The 18,974-nt window shown below is 32.4% G+C and overlaps 1 protein-coding gene across 1 annotated transcript in view; it reads left to right on the forward strand.

The window, feature by feature from the left end:
* Nucleotides 1-18,974, forward strand: part of LOC139489769 (uncharacterized) — a 74,813-nt gene that overhangs the window by 30,559 nt on the left and 25,280 nt on the right. The window contains exons 2-5 of the mRNA XM_071276584.1: nucleotides 16,582-16,676; nucleotides 17,108-17,140; nucleotides 17,461-17,718; nucleotides 18,602-18,964. Coding sequence (XP_071132685.1) covers nucleotides 16,583-16,676; nucleotides 17,108-17,140; nucleotides 17,461-17,718; nucleotides 18,602-18,964 — 748 coding nt within the window. The 5' untranslated portion in view covers nucleotide 16,582. The remainder of the gene's footprint in view (nucleotides 1-16,581; nucleotides 16,677-17,107; nucleotides 17,141-17,460; nucleotides 17,719-18,601; nucleotides 18,965-18,974) is intronic.

The raw sequence follows: 18,974 nt of genomic DNA on the forward strand, positions 1-18,974 counted from the left end.
TATATGCTGAATCTAACCATGTATTTAGATTTTGGACATTGGAACATAATAGGTAAATTTCTAATTTAAAATGTTTAAGTTTTTAAGTTTAAGTTCTTAGACCACATTCATTCTGTGTTGTGTCAACTATTTAATCACAATCCAAATTAAGAGCTGTATCGATCAAGCTTAAATGTTGTGTCGGACTGCAGAGCATCTGATTTGCTTTAATATACAAATACGAAATATGAATCAATAGAAAAATAGAAAATTTTAAGAAAAAAAGATATGAAACAAATTACACCCCTCCCCATTTTTACGATAAACGCATGAGAAAACGGATGATGAACGGATAAATGACATTGCATGTCGCGTCAGAAATGGCAATTATTGGTGTGTCAGATTTCTTGTCTGTCATGAATGCTTATTAATCATAAATGATCTTAGAGTAAGAGTACATCTTTACTATCAAAAATCTCTTATTCAGGCAAGACACTACCCTTTGGCGGCATTTTGAAAAACAAACCAAGACCAGCTAAACGAAAACTTTTTGAATATTTATGTGATTTACAAGTATTATTATTGCCGCCTTTCATTTTTTTTTCGCATATTACATGTGTTCTTCCATTTTATCTGATATGCTTCCGTTTGATTTACGTTGTATGCGGTACTAGTTCGTAGGATGTATGTTTGATATCCGTTCTGTCTTGTACGTTTCCGTTTCTCGAACGTTGCATATTCTGTGTGTGTCCGTTGTGCCTTCGTTACGCGTCCGTTTTATTTTGTCAGTACTGTACATCATAGGAACGGACTCCCAACGGATAACAGTTTTGTTAACGTAAAACTTTTTCCATCCGTTAGTCGCCTGTTCGTGCTATCCGGTAAACCGACCACAGTTGAAGAAGTCATAGAGCCAAAAAAAAAATCAAATTTGAGGGAATTTTATTGAAATGTCAAAAGTGCAGAAGAGAATATAAACATAATCAACCTTGTATAAATCTGTTTAACCTATAGCGAGTTTTCACTGTTACTCCTAAATGTTGGGCGCTGTGGAAACAAAATAATTCTGAACTATTATTTTAAACGCTCAGCTTATATAAGAGATTAAAAAAAAGAGAATCGGTTAAAATAAATAAAATCCATATTTGCAAAACCTAAACACATTTCAGGATACTGTTATCTCATGTTAATATCCAATTTGTTTAAAAAAAACCACTTCTTCTTTAAATTGTTTATTTTGCAATTTAAAATTATTTTGTGCTTTTTATTCTTAATTAAGAATGATCATAATCAAAGCTGTGTTCTTGTTTTAACACGAATTATCCGCTTTTACGAAACATCTATTTTGTTACCAAATTTTTCACCGCTTACAATTCCCTTCCTTTTGACTTATTTTATACATTAACTTTGAAGTAACCGTAGCTCTTCATTTCATTTTGTTTCGTTTCGTTCCGCTTTTATTCCGTTTTGCAGTTTACAGGTACCCCTCTTTTCGCCCATTTTCTAATTTTTATATCTTCATCAAAAACTTTCAAAAATCAAACTTTCCAAAAGCGTAATAATCAAAAACTGCACGTTAAGAGTACTTTAAAAGTTGATCAAATATCTAAACTATCAAATCTAAAAACGATAATTAGAATTTTAATAATTAGGTGAAAATTTCAAAATTTCAAAACTTTTTCAAATTTTGAAATGATAATATTACATGGACCGTACTGCTACAGTGTAAAAAGAAAGTAGAATAATGTATTTGGAATATATTCTCTTTTTATATCATATAGCTACTACGCATATGTATGGAAAGCCTCAGCTGTCATATATTAGAGATTTACATAACGTTATGCTGAAGCTTCCATTGTAAAATTAATATAGCGTGATGATGAATTAAATCATCAAAATGAAAACTTTAAATAATAAAATGCTAAGTTGAATCTGTGTTGTGTTGACTTGCAACTTCAAGTGTTGATGTTGTGAAAGCATCGTGGTAAGCCACGGCGTTATGATGATATGCTTATAACACGTAACGTTGAGTTGAAACTACATATTATTAAGTTGACATTGCACGATGCAAACTTGATACTGGATAATGCTTAGACGTACTCTTAGATTGATAGGATAACAAATAAAACGAAAAGTTGAACTTCATGATGTTGACTTATTATTGATAAATATGTAAAGCATAGATATCACAACGTTATATCATTATAATGTCACGATAGGTTTATCGTAATGTTATAGACTTTAAACTACACGATGTAAAGCTACACTACCATAGTGTTATATTACAATAAGTTCACGATAAGCAAACCATACACTATGCTCACCAGAAACAGCACGACGCAAAGTTGAAAGTACGTGTTGTTGAGCTAGGATTGCACAATGTTATATCATTTTAATGTCATGATAAGCTAACCATACAATGTGCTAACTAGAAATAACACGACGTAAAGTTGAAAGTACGTGTAGTTGAGCTAGGATTTCACAATGGTATATCATTATTATGTCACGATAAGCTAACCATACAATATGTTCACTAGAAATCACACGACGTAAAGTTGAAAGTACGTGTTGTTGAGCTAGGATTGCACAATGTTATATCATTATAATGTCACGATAAGCTAACCATACAATATGTTCACTAGAAATCACACGACGTAAAGTTGAAAGTACGTGTTGTTTAGCTAGGATTGCACAATGTTATATCACTATAATTTCACGATAAGCTAACCATACAATATGTTCCCTAGAAATCACACGACGTAAATTTGAAAGCACGTGGTGTTGAGCTAGGATTGCAAAATGTCATGTCATTATTATGTCACGAGACGCTAACCATACAATATGTTCACTAGAAATTACACGACGTACAGTTGAAAGTACGTGTTGTTGAGCTAGGATTGCACAATGTTATATCATTATTGTGTGATGATAAGCTAACCATAAAATGTGCTCAATAGAAATTACATGACGTAAAGTTGAAAGAACTTGGTGTTGAGCTAGGATTGCACAATGTTATATCATTATTTTGTGATGATAAGCTAACCATACAATATGCTCACTAGAAATCACACGACGTACAGTTGAAAGTACGTGTTGTTGAGCTAGGATTGCACAATGTTATATCATTATTATGTCATGATAAGCTAGCCATACAATATGCTCACTAGCAATTACACGACGTAAAGTTGAAAAAACTTGGTGTTGAGCTAGGATTGCACAATGCTATATCATTATTTTGTGATGATAAGCTAACCATACAATATGCTCACTAGAAATCACACGACGTACAGTTGAAAGTACGTGTTGTTGAGCTAGGATTGCACAATGTTATATCATTATTATGTCATGATAAGCTAGCCATACAATATGCTCACTAGCATACGACGTAAAGTTGAAAGAACTTGGTGTTGAGCTAGGATTGCACAATGCTATATCATTATAATGTCATGATAAGCTTACCATACAATATGCTCACTAGAAATTACACGACGTAAAGTTGAAAAAACTTGGTGTTGAGCTAGGATTGCACAATGTTATATCATAATTATGTCACGATAGGTTTATCAAACATTATTTTGACATGAAACGACACGAAGGTGGAAAAAAGGACCACTGATGTAGGACCTGAGGTATCTTGCAAATAGTGCCGCATATGCGTAGTAGTTATATGATCTAAAAAGAGAAAAAAATTAAAATACATTATTCTACTTTCTTTTTACACTGTAACAGTACGGTCCATGTAATATTATCATTTCAAAATTTTAAAAATTAAAATTCTAAATATCGTTTTTTAGATTTGATAGTAAAGATATTTGATCAACTTTAAAAGTACTCTTAACGTGCAGTTTTTGATTATTACACTTTTTGAAAGTTTGATTTTTGAAAGTTTTTGATGAAGATTAGAAAATGGGCGAAAATAGGGGTACCTGTAAACTGCAAAACGGAATAAAAGCGGAACGAAACGAAACAAAATGAAATGAACAGCTACTGACTTATAATGGTTTACTTTTTTTTTAAAATTGTTATTTGGATGGAGAGTTGTCTCATTGGCACTCACACCACATCTTTCTAAATCTAGCTACGATTACTTCAAAGTTAATGTATAAAACAAGTCAAAAGGAAAGCAATTGTAAGCGGTGAAAATTTTGATAACAAAATAGATATTTCTTTAAAGCGGATCATTCGTGTTAAAACAAGAAGCTTTGATTATGATCATTCTCAATTAGGAATAAAAAGCACAAAAAATATCAAATAATTTGCAATTGCAAAAAAATCATTTAAAGCAGAAGTGTTTTTCTTTAAAACAAATTGAACATTAACATGAGATAACAGTATCCTGAATTGTGTTAAGGTTTTGCATCTATGGATTTTTTTATTTAAACCGATTCACTTTAAAAAGAAAATCTCTTGTATAAGCTGAGCTTTTAAAATAATAGTTCAGAACTATTTTGTTTCCCAAGCGCCCAAGATTTAGGAGTAACAGTGAAAACTCGCTTTAGGTTAAACAGATATATACAAGGTTGATTATGTTTATATTTTCTTCTGCACTTTTGACATTTAAATAAAATTCCCTCAAATTTGATTTGGGTTTTTTTTGCTATTCGACTTCTTCAACTGTGGTCGCTTTACCGGATAGCACGAACAGATGACTAACGGATGGAAAAAGTTTTACGTTGACAAAACTGTTATCCGTTGGGAGTCCGTTCATGTACTGTACTGACAAACTAAAACGAAGGCACAACGGACACACAGAGAATATGCAACGTACGAGAAACGGAAACGAACAAGACAGAACGGATGTCAAAAATACATCCAACGGACTAGTACCGCATACACCGTACATCAAACGGAATCATATTGGATACAATGGGAGATCACGATATGCGAAAAAAATGAAAGGCGGCAATAATAATACTTGTAAATCGCATAAATATTCAAAAAGTTTCCGCGTTTACCTGGTCTTGGTTTTTTTCTTCAAAATGCCGCCAAAGGGTAGTGTCTTGCCTGAATAAGAGATGCTTGATAGTGAAGACGTGCTCTTACTCTAAGATCATTTATGATTAATAAGCATTCATGAGACACAAGAAATCTGACACACCAATAATTGCCATTTCTGACGCGAAATATACAATGGCATTTATCCGTTTTAGATCCGTTCATCATCCGTTTTCTCATGCGTTTAACGTAAAAATGGGGAGGGGTGTAATTTTTTTCATATTTTTTTTTTCTTAAAATTTTCTATTTTTCTAGTGATTCATATTTCGTATTTGTATATTAAAGCAAACCAGATGCTCCCGCAAGGTGCAGCTTTATACGACCGCAGAGGTCGAACCCTGAACAGTTGGGGCAAGTATGGCCACAACATTTATAAGCTTGACACAGCTCTGAATTTGGATTGTGATTAAATAGTTGACACAACATAGGTTTCTGACACAGAATGAATGTGGTCTAAGAACTTTAGATATTTCTTGCTATTGCAAAATATTGTGCAATTGAAGATTTCTTGCTATTGCGGAATACTGTGCAATTGAAAATTTCTTTCTATTGCACAATACTTAATATAATAATTTTGGAGCCCGATTTAGACCAACTTGAAAACTGGGCCCATAATCGAAAATCTAAGAACATGTCAAAGAACCCAAAGAATTCAATTTTTGTTGAAATCAAGCTAAGTTTAATTTTGAACCCTTTGGACCTTAATGTAGACCAATTTGAAAACAGGACCAGAAATTAAGAATCTGAATACATGGTTAGATTTGGCACATCAAAGAACCTCAATTATTCATTTTTTGATGAAATCAAACAAAGTTTAATTTTGGACCCTTTTGGCCCCTAATTCGTTTGGACCAAAACTCCCAAAATCAATACAAACCTGCCTTTTGTAGTCATAAACCTTGTGCTAAAATTTCATAGATTTCTATTAACTTATACTAAAGTTATTGTGCAAAAACAAAGAAAAAATCCTTATCTGGGACCTGCTTTTGACCTCTAATTTCTAAACTGTTGGGACTAAAACTACCAAAATCAATCCCAACCTTCTTTTTGTGGTCATAGACCTTATGTCAAAATTTTATAGAGTTCTATTTACCTATACTAAAATTATTGTGCGAAAAACAAAAAAAATGCTTATTTTGGCCCTTTTTGGCCCCTAATTCTTAACTGTTGGGACCAAAACACCCAACATCAATTCCAACCTTCCTTTTATGTTCATAAACCTTGTGTATAAATTTCATAGATTTCTTTTTACTTTTACTAAAGTTAGAGTGCGAAAACCAAATGTCTTCGGACGACGACGACACCAACGTGGTATCAATATACGACCAAAACAAATTTCAATTGTTGCTGTCGTATAAAAATACTGATATATCAGGTAATACACACCGGATATTATGTGTAAATTATAATATATAGTATTGTGCAATGGAAGGAAATATTCAATTGCATAATATTGCGCTATAGCACAGTTTTGCGATATAGCATAGTATTGCGCTATATCATAGTATTGCGCATTAGCAAGAAATCTTCAATTGCACCAAATTGCGCAATAGCATTTACAGGGGCGGATCAAGCCGAGCCGGTTCCCAACCCATGAAAAAAGGGGGTGGGGGTGGGGGGTGGTTCCAACTACATGTCCACATTTAAATGAATTGATCGTCCAAAAAAAGTGGGTTCCAACCCCCGGACCCCCCCTGGATCCGCCACAGCCAGGACATCTTCATTTTTAAACTATTGTGCAATAGCTCAATATTGGACCAGAAAGAATTCGAAATCTTCGACTGCACATTATTGCGCAATAGCAAAAAAAAATCGATTGTAAATCAATACAAATATTTCAACCCATTTCAAATTTTAAAGATCTTTCACCACATTTATTATGTGTCAGAAACCTATATTATGTCAAACGTTTGATCATAATTCAATTTCAGACCGTATCAAGCTTAAATAATGTGTCGAAACTTGCACCAACTGTTCAGGGTTCTACCACTGCGGTCGAATCAGGCTGCGTTCAGCGAAGCATTTATTTAAATATTGTAACACAATCAACCTTGAGCAAAGTACAAGTACGCATCTATGTCCAGTCAGAATGGGGCGTGTAAAGAAAGTCAGTGCCACGATCTCTGCACAATGAATTTTGCCATTTTGGCCACACACCAATGCTGCTCTCGAAAAACCAGGACAGTGTAAAACGCTGAATTTTAAGTAAAGCATTTACCTACGGAACGCTCAAAATATTCGAATTTTTGAAAGCCAAGTAAATATAAGAACCAAAACAATTTAAGAGGTGTTTGACCAAATGGAAAGTTGAAATATCAAATTCCAACTAAGTAGATATAAGAAGATGTGGTATGAGTGTCAATGTGAAAACTCTCCATCACAATCACAATTTGTAAATGTAAACCATTATAGGTCAAAGATCGGTCGTCAACGTTAACGCGGAGCCTTTTCTCAGACAGAATAGGACCACTTTGCCCAAGGGAGTTGAACCCCCGCTTTTTTTGTAAAACGACTTATTCTAAATTATTGCCGATTGTTGGTTGCCAGTGGCTAATATTACATATATGTTCAAGATTATAACAAATTGACATGATATACAACAGGTAGAATAGGTAAGAGTCGTATATGCCACTGGAAAAATGAGGATAAATTGAATAGGGACAGAAATCTTTCCTTGCAACGAGTCACTGCAGGGGATCTTAACGTGAGGAGTACTTGGCCTGAAATTTGATTGTTGTGCGATAACTTACAAATGCACAAATAACAAACACGAAACTATCACTTAATGCAAAAAACATCTGGTTCCCTTTCTTGGCTTAACAGTGACAGTCCGTCGGAAGGGGACCATAAATGGCTGACTTGTGTTAAGAGAGAGCCAAATCTCTTGCACGTAAAAGACACCCTTGTAGATCTCGAAAAAGAGTATGGCAATGCCACTACAAGGCAGCACTCGCATCCGCAAAGTGGAAAGGGATTAAATATAAACTTTTTAAAATTTCCATTTTCAAACTGCCGACACCTACAAATAGATAGATGGGAGCTTAATGTACAGCGGCAACTATTACATAGATTTGCAAGCTGAAAAATATTTATGGTATACGTTTATATGATATGAATGTATTGAGCTTTGAAATAAAACCAGAACGATGATTTGGATGGTAACGTTTACTTTATTTGGCCTTTTTGATGATATTTAATTTGGTCTTTTTAACTTTATTTGTTTCGAGTGTGACTGGTTAGTTTTTTTGTAGACGAAATGCGAGGCTTGTGCAAATACAAAATTTCAAACCGGGCGTCTATCTATGATAAGTTTATTTACATATATTATAACAGTTTCCTGGCTCCTAGCTACTTATATTTGATCTTTAAGTTACTCTAAGCGGCTAACAGTGTAAAACAGATATCAACAACCTCCAACATTCGCGGCTAGCACAACGTTCATAGTGACACCATAAATTAAAAATTTCATCTGTTACTCTGTATCAATACTTTGAACTGAAATCAATGATACAAGGCAATATATTATCAGTAATCGATAAAAAATTCAAAAACAAAATGTTGAAAATTGCATGAGACCGAAGAGCTTTTTTCTTGATCTACCCTTTCAGGAACATCCAAAGCCGAATATTTGAAAGCGAACAGTTTCAAAATAGTTGATTTAAAGCAATCGTTCAAAATCATGTGCTTGAATTTCATTATTTGATAATTTCATTTGCCTACATAATTGCATATATAGTAAAAAGTCATAAAGCAAAAAAAAAAAAAAAAAAAAATTGAAATCAAGTATAGAGCAATTTTATTGGTTACAGTTCAATTGAAAATATATATACATGCTCAACCCTACCATACTACTCGGCCTATTGAGAGTTGTCCAGTTTCTGTTCTGAGTTATATATCTGAAACCCTAAGCTTATAGAGATTTTTTTAAACGCAAAATAACTTTTTCGATGCAGGTTTAATAAGCTTACAACTGCCTGCCTCTGGTCTCATTCTTTACATAATCTTTTAAGAAACAGTAACTGTTCATTTCATTTTGTTTCGTTTTATTTCGTAGCTAACAGGTGCCTCGCTTTTGCGGCCCCTTTTTAATTTTGATATCTTCATCAATAACTTTAAAAAATCAAACTTTAAAAAAGGCGAAATAATCAAAACTTTACGTTAAGTTTAGTAATTTTAAAGATTAATTAAACATCTAAATTATAAAATCTAAAAGCCATATTAATAATTTTAAAATTTCAATTATTTGTTAAAAATTTAACTTGAAAAATTCAAAACTTTTTAAATTCCAAAATTCTACAATTGGAAAACTTTTCACTATTTTCAAAAGATGTACGGGCCGTACTGTAACAGAATAAATATAAAGTAGAATAATGTATTTTTAATTCATTCTCTTTTTATATCATATAATTACTACGCATATGCGGCACTATTTGCAAGATACCTCAGGTCCTACATCAGTGGTCCTTTTTTCCACCTTCGTGTCGTTTCGTGTCAATATAATGTTAAATAAGCCTATCGTGACATAATGATGATATAACATTGTGCAATCCTAGCTCAACACCAAGTTCTTTCAACTTTACGTCGTGTAATTTCTAGTGAGCATATTGTATGGTAAGCTTATCATCACATAATAATGATAAAACATTGTGCAATCCTAGGTCAACACCAAGTTCTTTCAACTTTACGTCGTGTAATCTTTAGTGAGCATATTGTATGGTTAGCTTATCATGACATAATAATGATATAACATTGTGCAATCCTAGCTCAACACCAAGTTCTTTCAACTGTACGTCGAGTAATTTCTAGTGAGCAAATTGTATGGTTAGCTTATCATGACATAATAATGATATAAAATTGTGCAATCCTAGCTCAACACAAAGTTCTTTCAACTTTACGTCGCGTAATCTTTAGTGAGCATATTGTATGGTTAGCTTATCATGACATAATAATGATATAACATTGTGCAATCCTAGCTCAACAACACGTACTTTCAACTGTACGTCGTGTAATTTATAGTGATCATATTGTATGGTTAGCTTATCATGACATAATAATGATATAACATTGTGCAATCCTAGCTCAACACCAAGTTCTTTCAATTTTACGTCGTGTAATTTCTAGTGAGCATATTGTATGGTTAGCTTATCGTGACATAATAATGACATAACATTGTGCAATCCTAGCTCAACAACACGTACTTTCAACTGTACGTCGTGTTATTTCTAGTGAGCATATTGTATGGTTAGCTTACCGTGACATAATAATGATATAACATTTTGCAATCCTAGCTAAACAACACGTACTTTCAACTTTACGTCGTTTGATTTCTAGTGAGCATATTTTATGGTTAGTTTATCATGACATTATAGTAAAATAATAGTGTGCTAGTTTAGCTTTACATCGTGTAGTTTAAATTCTTCATACATTATAATAAACCTATCATGACATTATAATGATATAACGTTGTGATATCTAAGCTTTACATTTATTAATAATAAGTCAACATCATGAAGTTCAATTTTTCGTTTCATTTGTTATCCTAGCAATCGAAGAGTACGTCTAAACATCATCCAGTATCAAGTTAACATCGTGTAATATCAACTTAGCAACATGTAGTTTCAACTCAACGTTACGTGTTATAAGCCTATCATAATAACGCCGTGGTTCACCACGATGCTTTCACAACATCAACACTTGAAGTTGCAAGTCAACATAACGCAGATTCAACTTAGCATTTTATTATTTAAAGTTTTCATTTTGATGATTTAATTCATCATCACGCTGTATTAACCTTACATTATAAGCTTCAGTATAACGTTATGCAAATCTCTAATATATGACAGCTGAGGCTTTCCATATATATATATATAAATTTAGTATGTCTGATACGCATTTTGTCTACAAAAACTCTATATTTCTTTCATGATGTTGTTACAATGTAGTCATGATAGATATATGGTACATATATATATAGCCATTAAAGCAGAGACATATAATACAAATGTCTCTGACATAAGTTATATCTAGGTTTTATCATAGCAAATACAATAAAACTCTTGTGACTAGCATTTTTATGACTTTACAGCAATTTATTACGTATTTATTAATACTCAAAACATGTTATTTCTTTATTTACTATTAAATGAATTAATGACAATAAAAATAAAACTACCCATACCTTAATTCGTCTAAAGTTAATCATATCCTTTATGTTTCAAGTCAAACTAAAAATCAGAAAACAACACGTCAGATTAATATCTCCGATTGATAATACGAGAGTCGACAATCTAAAGTTATGGCATTTTGATTAAGGATCATCTCAAAAGTAAGAATTTTAGACTTGATTTCCTCCTTACGTTACTAGTGTTTATAACATGCTTATATAGTAGTTGTTTAGTTAACTGCTGTTTTAGTAAACAATTGACAATTAAAATCATGCTATATTTTGTGAGTTTTACGTGGTTTTTGTTGATTACTTGCATACCAAGTGACAACTTCTTCTTATTAAGATTGGTTGGTCGTTGAATGTTTTCATTAATTGATTGGATATTTATTTATTACTAGATTTAGTGATTCGTTAATTGACTAATGGAAAAATTAATTGATTGATTTTTTGACATTTTGTATTATGTTACATACCTTACACTAAATAATTCATAAATTATTGTTTTGTGTGACGTACAGTGACGAATATGGAACGAAATTGGTAACGTTAAGAATCAGGTTTAATTTTTCTTTCTAAAAAAATTGAAAAACATGACGATGACTCCTTCCCGGGTTGAATACACGTGGACGATTATCATGGAATAAGCGAAATATCAAATACAACAAAAACGAAAGATAAAGTCAAACGCAACAAATAATAAAACATAAATGCCTAGGGTCCGTAGCAAAAAATAAAAAGGCAGATTCAAGGATATTTTAGAAATACTACTTCTATGTTCCCATTTATATTTATAAAGGAGAGTCTAATATCATTTTTGAAGGGGGAAAATGAAACGGGTGTTTAATGATTAGATGTTTCTAGAAGTGCTGTGAAATAAATACAAATAGTATGTTGCATTTATCTAAAAATCTGTTATTTAAGAGGAACCAGGCCCTACTTGTTTTAATCGCCAGTACCTCGGAAATTGTGTATTTTTAATGACGAAATTATTATTATATATGGCACTCTTTATTTTGTTAGTCATGAACGTGATAGCATTTATGTTATTTGACGTCACAGTAAAAATTAAAGGATCACACAATCTAGAATAAGTATGCGATGCAACTGTCAGTCAATCAATTAATTAATCAATGAATAAATAAATCATTCAAATACTAGCAAGCAAACGAAAAAAGTTAACCCACACACCAATGAATGTAAAGTTCGTCAAATACATGTTAGTGTTATATTTAAGAGAGGGACGAAAGAAACCAGAGGGACAGTCAAACTCATAAATAGAAAATAAACTGACAACGTCTGGCTAAAAATGAAAGAAGACAAACAATAGAACACGACATAGAAAACTAAAGAACAAGCAACACGAACCCACCAAAAACTAGGGTTGATCACAGGTGCTCCGGAAGGGTAAGCAGGTCCTGCTCCACATGTTGCACCCGTCGTGTTGCTTAGGTAGCAATACACAGTTAGGAAAACAACTTAAAATTGACACTCATAATTTTAAGACACCCTCTTTCCCCTCTTTCTAACAAATAAGGATTAATATTTGTATTATGCACGTATATATTTATAGAAAGAGAATCTTCCATAGATTTGATTTCTAATGGTCATAATGGTGAAATATAATCTCTTTTGGGTGTAACCATGGCAACAATTTGCATTTCTTTTTTTACAAAATATTGCAAACAAATGGGGGGGGGGGGGGGGGGGTTGAACATGTCACAAAAGTCGCAAAAATTTGGTTCTAAGGAAAATTTCAATCAATCACAGTGATACCTTTCCTGAAACCATAGGTTTATATTTATCAACATGATCAAGTGGTCCAAAAAAAAATAAATTATATGCATCTCTGCTCGTTTTTCCATGAAATTGAATTAAAAAGATCGAGCGCACAATCTTTGTTGATAAACACTACAATAATTTAAGGAACCATGGGCGGTACGGATAGGAAAATACGGACTGTAAAACAGATAAATGGCCTATACAATATGCTAAAAACAATCTAAATGTACATATAAACCCACTAAGAAGGCTATATTATTCTTGTACAAAAACTTTCATATTAAAAACATTTCGCCATGGCAATAATACGATACTTAACGTCTAACTTTGTACTGGAACCTTATGTTATAACAAATCCGGTAAATAGTCTAATTCGATAGGTCACATTCATGAAAAGGAAGGGGATTGTAGTTACGACGTACGGAACATATCCGATATCATTTGTGAAACGGTTATTTTATAACGGGCAACCAACTCGTGATGGCGTCCGTAAAATTGACGAAGGGATGATTTTAACTTCACCATTTGGAACTCTTGGTTGAAAAGCTTCCTTGTGAGCAGCAACCCTCTATCAAGAAAAGCATGATAGGAAATCAATTGGGAGATACATATTACCTGTATGCAGGTGCTGCTGGAATGTTGCTACTTAGAAATGGAAAGTTCACAATTGGAAAGGTGAAATCATCTGTTTGTCTCAAAGTTTTGTTTTCAACCGGCCCTCGTTTTCAATTTCTAGATGTTAGTCAAGATATGAGACTGATTAAACTGTATCTGCTGTTTCCCTTCTAGTTCGATGGGATAGACACCAAATTTTGAATTCTTTAGTCATCTAAAGAACGTCATCTATATAGCGGAAAGTAGAGTTAAAGGATATTGCAAACTTCTTATCTTTCTTTCGAAGTTCCTGTATGACGTCAGCCTCATAATAATAAAGAAACAAGACGGCAAGTAATGGGGCACAATTGGTCCCCATTGGAATGCCGAAAGTCTGTTGAAAAACACGTTCTCCGATCGTAACAAATATGTTGTCAATCAAAAATTCAAGCATCTTGATAATGTCAGTTTCAGAGAATTTTTTGTTCGAATCAGAGTGATCCTTAACAAATTAGAATTTATCCCTCCCTAAGACAAGATACTTGTATCAACGTTGCCATAGAAGTGGGATGTTTGGCCAGCCCCAAAACCAAGTTCAACCAACCATTTTTTTTTCTAAAAATGTCCTGTACCAAGTCAGGAAAATGGCCATTGTTATATTATAGTTTGTTTCTGTGTGTGTTACTTTTTAGTGTTATGTTTCTGTTGTGTCGTAGTTCTCCTCTTATATTTGATGTGTTTCCCTCAGTTTTAGTTTGTAATCCGGATTTATTTTTTTCACAATCGATTTCTATATTTCGAGCAGCGGTGTACTACTGTTGCCTTTATTTATGATGACATAATGCAAAATTTTAGATTGATCATAAAAAAACATTCTACCAACAAGCCAATTAACTCAATGAATTACATTGATTTCCCATTGAAATAAAAACCGATAATTCCACATGTGAAATAAATATGGTTATTTAACTAGTTCCTCTTCTACTATGATTTCACCAAAATATTCATTTGCTAATGAAATAAAAAGAATAACTAACCAAAGAATTCAAATATCGAAGAATATGCAATTCGTGACCGAACAACATTAATAGTTAACACATGCGCTACGTGAATTCGTAAATTAATGTGTTGTTCGGTCACTCGTTTAATATTTCTCTCTATTTGAATTCTATGATTAGATATTCCAAAAATCATGTTAGAAAAATTGGAACGTCTTCAATCACAACGTTTCTATTTTTATTGGAAACGATGTTAAAAATGCTATTGGTTGGCAGAGTGAATCAATAATCAAATCAACATTTTTGAGATGATCCTGTATTTAAAGGTCTCAACTATCAAATCTTAGCTCTTAAATGTCATTAATTTTGTAAAATTTTGTAACAATTCTAGTTGACGACTGTGTAACTATTTTTTGTGTTTTTGCATATTATCTTGAATTATGTTTTAATAAAGAGAAATTGAGAACATTTCTGATAGAAGTGATTGTCGTTAATTTATTTTTCAAATCGGTTTTTGGTTTTTGCCAAACTAAAATATACACAGCGAAAATTGTATCCTTAAACTACAAAATCTACTAATTTATTATCTAAACCAAAATTATCAACCGAATCATAGCAGCAGTAACTTCTCTTCAATCATGTTTATGACTTCTTTTGCAATTTTCATATAGCTGAAATGTTAAGTCCAACACAAGTATGCAAAATTTTCGCTGCATTCAAGACCTGTTGGTGACCTTCTGCTGTTGTATGTTCTTCTATGGTTGGGTTGTTGTCTCTTTGACACATTCCCCATTTCCATTTCAATTTTATGTTGCTGCAGATTTAATTGTTCTAAAATGGAAATTTTCGAATGTTTGAATTTCGATTTACCAAAAAAAAAAAAAAAAGAGTATAGGGATAGTGGAAGAAACGGGGAAAAATTGATCACTTTTTAGTTTAGGTTTGTGTAGCAAAACTTAAAAGTTCACTTCTGATAACAGACATTTCCTTTAAATGCCAAATTTTATCATTTTTTGCCTTTTGGCCTAAAACTTTAGGACAGAAAGATATTATAATAAGGAAGTGATCAGCAAAACAAAAACAAAATAAATGAGATTTATTATATTATTCATTTAAGAATTCTTTTATATGGTATAACATATTTATTATGGTTTACTATGTTTATTATTATTTAATTATTATTCTTATTATGTTGTTATTTTTCAATTCTAAAGTTTATCAACTTATCCAGAAAGAGGCGGTCGATAACTTAAACAAGTTTACCAGTGTCACCAAGCCTGTGTTGGATTCTCTTGCTAGGCGATACGTGCAACGCAGGATACGATTACCGTTATGGATTAATGATATTTAATAATTGGTTAACCACGGAGTTCTCATATCCATCCCGGCTCATTTTTATGAAACTGCATAAGCCAAGAACCTCGTAAGTAATCACAATGCATTATTTATAAATAGATTTTTTATTATTTGGACAGTTGGTTATAAATTTAAGGACTTTGGTTATTTACATAAAACCCTTTACAGCAAATCAATCTGATTTGTAATAAAACATTACTAAATTTTAAATCACGTTTAATATAATTTCTAGCTAAAATTTATAAATAGGAATATGAATTGAATTGACTGCTTTACCAGTATTTTTTTTTTTTTTATGTCAGACGTACTTATCATTGACCTTGAAACATAAGGATAGGTAATTAAAATTTTATATGCGGAAAATATGTCAGTTAATTAGATTAATAAGAAGACTAAAATTCAAAAGCAACCCATTTCTGAAGATTTGAATCAAATCAAATAGAGGATTTTTGTTAAAAGTAAGTCTTTGTACACGTGTTTTAGTTTAAAAAATAACCATTTAAGTTTATGAAACAGATTCACTTTTTTAATAAATTTTAAAGAACCATATTTAAAGAACCATATGACTTTAATATTCAGTGCTCACGGTGTTTAAAAACCAATGTATACAAAATCGCGTTGTTCTTAATTGTCGATTTACAACGTTATGTTTTTTAAGACTTAAAAGATAGATTGATCATAAAAAAACACAGTGAAAATGATATTTTTTTTCAGGATGATAACAATCGTCAGATATTTCTCAAGAGCTACTGGCTTCAAATTTGCTGCAGATTTTATAAAGTCCTTGATGGGTGAAAGAAATGTCGATGGTACGTTCATACTAATTACTCATGTGTATTATCAATCCCGGTTTTATATACATAGATATAGGAAGATGTGGTATGAGTGCCAATGAGACAACTCTCCATCCAAATAACAAGTTATAAAAGTAAACTATGATAGATAAATGAACGGCCTTCAAGACGGAGCCTTGGCTCACACCGAACAACAAGCTATAAAGGGCCCCAAACTCATTAGTGTAGAAACCATTCAAACGGGAAAACCAACGGTCTAATCTATATATAAAAAACGAAAACGCCTATAAATTACATAATTAAACGACAACTGCTTATCATTTCTTCGGATTAAAATGCTGACAGATTTTTATACAGTTTTGATGTCCTTGCACGTAAAATTTGGGTAAAGATAATTTGGTATATTCGGTTTGAATGACGTTCTAAAATCTCTATATCTTTTTCAGACAATGATGGACAATCTTCTAACAGAGTAACAGGTAATAAACGTATTAAAATGGGTTCAACATAAAAATTTGTTCATCAACTTTTATATTTAGAATTAGATTTCTCTTGCAATAACATTAAATTTGTAATAGCCCCAAAAAAAGGAGATGCAGAGGCATCTCCCGGCTTACCCCATTTCCTGGTGTAAAATCGTGACTTTAATATTGCTTTCAGTCACCTGAAGTAATTTTAAAGTAGTACTTTACCCATAATCATTCTTCGTTCTGGTTTCATTCGACTGTTGCTAGAGGTTCAACAATAATTGTAAATAAAATTGACATTAATACAGCAGTAAACATGCTTCTATTTACAGATGACTGGATTGACATAACACGATCATCGTATACCTTTGTGAAATATCGTTTGCTTGCATTTATTGGAAAAATAGAAGACTTGATATTTAGAGATGTGTTGGATTTTGAAGAGCTCCTACCGGCTATTACGGCTCCAACTGACCATGACAAGATAGACTGCTTGCTGAGAACAATTATACGAAAAGGAGACAAAGCGTGTGAAAAGTTTGTAAGCTGCTTACGAGATGAACAAATTCTGAAGTTGTATGAATTAAAAGGTAATTAATTTTAAACGTTCCATTTTTTATGTTGTATTTTATAGACGTCTCTTGTTTTTAGTATTTAAGTTGTTTTATGATAGGTCTTTCCTCTTTGTCGTGAACAGGGCTAATTCCATTGTAAGATTTTTTTTTGTTTCTTTCAACGAATTTTTTTTCTTCCAAGGCATCAGTGTTGGACAAAATGTCGCTTTGATATTTGGTATATGATTTCAAACATTTTATACGCTTTTATGATGAGAATGTCATCAAAGTGAGAGGGTTAGCGCTATAGAACCAGGTTTAATCCACCATTTTTTACATTTGAAAATGCCTGTACCAAGTCAGGAATATGACAGTTCTTGTCCATTCGTTTTTGAAGCCCTTTTTTTGTTGATTTTGCCATGTCATTATGGACTTTCCGAATTGATTTTCCTCTTACATGTCTTAGTTGAGTATTTTTGTGATTTTACTTTTTAAAACAAACCGTGATCAACCGAACACTATTCTTGCAAGGCTTATCTACTAAACACTGTTTTTCTTGTGTATACTACCCCTAATAACCGTAAAAGAAACCAACACAAGTGATTTTACCAAATTGCTCGTAATATCTTCAAAATTAGCCTGATGTAGATTAATACGAGTAAGCGCTTCATGTGCGTGGAATAAAAGCAATAGGTTGCATGTACATTGAAATCCGGTATTCTTCATTTATTGCTTTTAGTACAGGTTTGGATGGAATACGTTTGTCCGTCCTACCAAAAGTTTTATTTTTTGGTTTAGTTTTTCATATACATGTATATTTTCAATTTTGTAATTCTAGTGTTTACTAGAATAAAGTCGGTATCGGATGCCTGTTGCTTTATAAGTTAATCATACTTTTAAATGGTAAATATATTTCCAGAATCAAGGACTAAATCTCTCCCAGAAGAAGCATTGCAGGAGTTCAACTGGTTACGTACTGGAACTTTCAGACATCATTACGTCCAACAGTACATGATTCGGGAGGTGGAAATCAATGATATTGTAGACATTTTATATGAATGGCATTTGATCAATGTGGATCAACACGAGAGCATACTAAATGTTGTAGAAAGAAGCGTCAAAGTTGCCAAACTAGTGTCAATATTGGACGCGAAGATCGATGTTAACGATGTTAACTGGTTCATCAAGTTCTGTTATATTTTAAAAGAACAGAAACACGAAAGAGTCATTATTTGGTTACGGAACTACACAAGTCCATCTCAATTACAAAATGAATTATCTGGTAGGTCTAG

Source organism: Mytilus edulis, chromosome 9, assembly GCF_963676685.1.
Source record: "Mytilus edulis chromosome 9, xbMytEdul2.2, whole genome shotgun sequence".
In the NCBI taxonomy this organism is placed as follows: Eukaryota; Metazoa; Mollusca; class Bivalvia; order Mytilida; family Mytilidae; genus Mytilus; species Mytilus edulis.